The following is a 4,678-nucleotide window of genomic DNA, read 5'->3' on the forward strand; positions in this document are numbered from 1 at the left end:
AAGGAAAAAAAAAAAAAGAACAAAAAAAAAAACAAAAAAATTCAAATCACCGTTGACCAAAGCGAGTGATATTCAAACAATGAGTGTCTATGATAAAAAAATGAGAAATGAATTTAAAAATGTGTTGATGGCAAATGTACAATTTTAGTTTAACCATTTTGAGGGGGGGAAAAAAAAAAAAAGAATCTTTTCTATTAAGCAAGTTACAGAATGCCTCAATGAGGTAAATATATGAGCTCATGCCGATTTGCTAAGCTTCATGCTGTCTTTGCTACCAGAGAAATTTAGTCCCAAAAGTAGAAAAAGAAGAGCAAAGTTATACTGTAACAGATTTGGCATTCTCTTCACATAGTAGCCTCATTAACAGGTTCAAACATCAGGCTAGCTACAGGTGACCAATCAATCAGCTCAACATAATGTCTCTCTTAGAAAAGCAACTGCAGTGTAATCAGACATTTTTTATCCCACTCAGGATCCCTATAGCTAGTGGGGAACTGTCTCTTGATAATTTTCTCTTTCAAACCGCTGATGCCAAATTATCAGCTGCCACCAGATGAGAAGAAAACTAAATAACACTTGCTGGTAACTTGTCGAACATGTCGGTTTTGCCCGGTTGGACACTTCCTCGGCGCCGTGGTAAAGTTGGATGTTCTGGACATCCATTTGTGAGCAATAGAGTGACACATTCTGGAGAACCAGAACCCCTAGCATACCACAATGCATTACGACCTTCATGGTCCAGCACTTTGACATTTGCGTTGTACTGAAGAAATAAAAAAAAAAAAAGAAAAATTAGAAACATTTAAGAGTGAAATGTTAGATTTGCTTCCAAATTCTTTAACAAACAAATGCATTATATATGTGAAAATAATTTGTCTTGACATTTTTTTATACAACAGATGGAATCAAAATCTGGTATCAATAAAATAGATTTATATTCCTATAAAGTAGGATAGCTGTAAATGGAATTATAACGATGATGATGATAATGATGGACTGTTGATGACAATAAACGAGGACTCAGCTGTTAGATTAAAAGAGCCGATACGTCGGGCCTTTCAATTACAGATACAGTCCACCTAATGGGCTTCAACATAGTTTCCACTGAACTAATTTCACTTACAAGGCTTGGCTTCACTAAAGACTATGGTAAAATACCTTTGTACAAGATACCAAGTAGTTTTATTAAACATGGGACCTCATCATTATTATAAAGTGAATTTCTCAACTATTTGGCCATGTCAGCATCTAGAGACTCCTAAAAGAAGGCTAAAATTCTATGTAAAATTTGTTTTAGTAATAATGCTTAAGCTTTATTTCATAAAAATTAAACAAATCCTAAGATTGCTAAAAAATTTAATAATTTTTCATTCTTTTTCTTTTTTATATCTTCAGCCTCTTGGATTGCCAAAGTCATCTTATTACATTATCACCATTTCTATTTTTCATTCAATTTATCTTTTGTTTCGGTTTTCATAAGAATTTTATCTTCAGTCCCCCACCTCCACCCCCAACAGCTTCTAGACTTGCATTTCTTTCTCACCATTGCACAGTTCCATTTTTTTTCAAAACAAACATTTACATTTCTGTAGATGCAAGTCTGTCTCACAAGAGATTTACACAGAAATTGTACAGCAAGTGTAATTTCCTTTTGTCACAATTTTTATGGGTTTCTTTTTTTTTTCTTTTTGAACTGTTCAAATTTCATTCTATATAGAACTGTCCAAAGCAGCAAATATATTCTCAGTAATTGTTGCATCATTAAACAAGCAATATTATTTCATAACCAACATTGCATGCAACATTACTAATACAGCTCAGTATCTCTTTCTTTCTTTCTTTCTTTCTTTCTAGGATTTAGTAACATTTTCTCTAGATATACAAGGACAGACATGGCTGGGTAATTGAGAAGTTTGCTTGAGAAGCATGTGGGACCACTTCCACAGCATGGATATTGTTGAGTGATGTCTATAGTTGCCGGTGACCAATGTCCAGCAAGCAGAGAATTGGAAGAAGCTCATCATATGTGTGTGTGTGTGTGTGAGTTTGTCTCTTTCCCTTTACACTAATTGTAAGCAAGATCAATGCCATACAAATAATGCGAAAATATGTCCAGCCATTGAGTTCTTTTATCTTTTACTTGTTTCAGTCACCTTTCACTGTGGCCATGCTGGAACACCACTTTGAAGGGTTTTAGTCAAACAAATTGACCCCAGGACATATTTCTTAAAGCCTGGTACTGATTCTAGCAGTCTCTGTTGCCGAAATGCTAAGTTACGGAGACTTAAACACATTAACACTAGTTGTTGAAAAGTGGGGGATGGGGATGGGGGTGGGGAACAAACACAGAAACACACACATATATGACAGGCTTCTTCCAGATCCACTCACAAGGCTTTGGCTGGCATGAGGCTATAGTAGAAAACACTTGTGCTAGGTGCCACGCAGGGGGACTGAACCCAGGACCATGTGGTTGGAAAGAAAGCTTCTTACCACATAGCCATGCCTACATAGAGTTTTTTATTGTTTGAAGGATTAAAGGAAATAGAAAGAAGTGAGGGTTGGCAACAGGAAGAGCATCCAGCAGTCAATAAATCTAACTTAACAAGTTTTGTCTGATTCATGCAAGTATGCAAAGGTGGACATGATGATGATGATGATGATGGTGATAATGCCTCTTGAGATAACTACACAACAGTCAACTGGCAGTGAAACATTATAATAATAATAATAATAATAATAATAATAACACAACTGAGTAAGCTTACCCAAAGAAGTAGTTGGACAAAAACGACATTGCCTAAAGCAGCCGCTATATGCAAAGCTGTACGTCCATCATCTTTGCTATAGGGGGCATTGATATCCTCAGCTCGTGCATGTCCCAAAAGCAAGATAATGTTTCTAATATCTTCTCGGACTAAGGCATCTATCAATTGCTGTAATGGGATTAAAAAAAAAAAATTAATGTAAAAACAATTAATCAAAGATTAGCAAGGAATATTTAAATTGTAGAAATATTTTTGGTGTATTTTTTAGTTTTTAAATTATTTTATTCACAAATGTTAAAATATAACAAACAATGAAAACACAAAAACAAAATTATTTCAGATTAAAGCTTTGGTTGCAGACTGAAGCAAAATAATGAATTAACAAAGTGACAACCTCCTCTGAAGTTAGCCTTCCTGATGTTCCTAGCATCATCCCCACTAATATATTCATAAGGGCTGGATTAAAACTCATAGAGGCCCTAAGCACTTAAAAAATTTTGGTGCCCCCCATATATATGGAATTCAAAATATAACCAATAATAAACCATAAAATATATTATTTTCCAAAATGAAACAAAACTAACAAAAAGATATACTTTCACTTTCTTTATATTTGAAAAGTTTCCTCCTACTTTTTCGAATTGCAAAGTCTTTGATCAGATCCTCATTATGATACCATGAACACTTCAAAATTATATTTCATATCATATAAACCACTTCAAATATTATTTCAGCAAATTTAAAGTGATTTCTTTTGTGCCCCAAACCATTTACTATTTTTGTAGTGTTGCCCCTTCCCTCGAAGCCCAAAGCATGGGCTCAATGGTTAATTCAGCACTGTACATTCAGCTCATTCTCCCCTATTCACTCAACGTACACTATCACACAAACTAACATTTCTGAAATAAGCCACCTATAGTTTGCCTTTTGTACTTCAGCCAGCTTGTTCCAGACGTTTCTCACCAAATATCATTTTCTTCAAGCATCTCAATAACTTCTGGCAAAATTAAGTCTTCAACAATCAAACATTGGCTCAAAATGCATTAGAATTCATCAGTTCCATTATTTCAAAATTCTATGCTATCAAAATAAATAGACTTGTTCCTTATTGTCAAAAATGTATAGGTTCTAATGGCTGCTATTTCACATAATAGATTCTGTGCTGAGATATATAACTTTAACGTTGATGGTTAAAAACGATAATTATTTCAGAACTAACTTGTTACTTCTACTACAACATTCTAGCTCCTCTGAAATAAACTGTGAACTGTCACAGTCCAAGATCATCCAAGGTTGCTAGTAATCCGCTTCTTGTCATCCTTACTCTAAATCTGCATATTAAACATCTTTCAATAACTGTGATCCTCTAGACAGGCATCAACCTCCATCTGTTTAGACAAAAGATCAATTTCATCATCTTTGCAAGTCTAGGAAGGCCTACAAAGGGACTATGCCTACCACTCTTTATTCTCCTGCTTCCTAAGCCAAATCAGAAGAAACCAACTTAACAAATTCATCTGTAAATAATACAAAGAAATTTTAAAATTTCACTAATTAGATATAAAACACACCTGATTGAGGGGGATATCAACATAGGGTGGGGGCGGGAGAAATTCTTTGCACTCATATTTGGCTCGAATCCACTTTTCTCTGTCCTCTCTGAAAAAAGAAATCAAAGACCTCCTTGAATAGCAATTTTAGCAAATAAAGATTGCAATATAGCCATTTAAAAAAATATATAAATAACATTATCGAGATATATATAATTCCACAATTGTTAAACTGATGAGAAAATTAAAACCAATTAGAATAAAACAAATATTTAGTAAACTGTTTATTTTTCTTACCGAGAGGCATTTACACCAGGTTTGGATCGACCTTTGAGACTTGCTTCCCATACAGAATTCACT

The 4,678-nt window shown here is 34.3% G+C and overlaps 1 protein-coding gene across 1 annotated transcript in view; it reads right to left on the reverse strand.

The window, feature by feature from the left end:
• Positions 1–6: 6 nt before the first annotated feature.
• LOC106872489 (arf-GAP with GTPase, ANK repeat and PH domain-containing protein 3) overlaps positions 7–4,678 on the reverse strand; it is a 166,983-nt gene continuing 162,311 nt past the window's right edge. The window contains 4 exon segments of the mRNA XM_052974118.1: positions 7–763; positions 2,769–2,936; positions 4,340–4,427; positions 4,616–4,676. Of these exon segments, the coding sequence (XP_052830078.1) occupies positions 566–763; positions 2,769–2,936; positions 4,340–4,427; positions 4,616–4,676 (515 nt within the window). The 3' untranslated portion in view covers positions 7–565.

This window comes from Octopus bimaculoides, chromosome 17 (assembly GCF_001194135.2).
Source record: "Octopus bimaculoides isolate UCB-OBI-ISO-001 chromosome 17, ASM119413v2, whole genome shotgun sequence".
Lineage (NCBI taxonomy): Eukaryota > Metazoa > Mollusca > Cephalopoda > Octopoda > Octopodidae > Octopus > Octopus bimaculoides.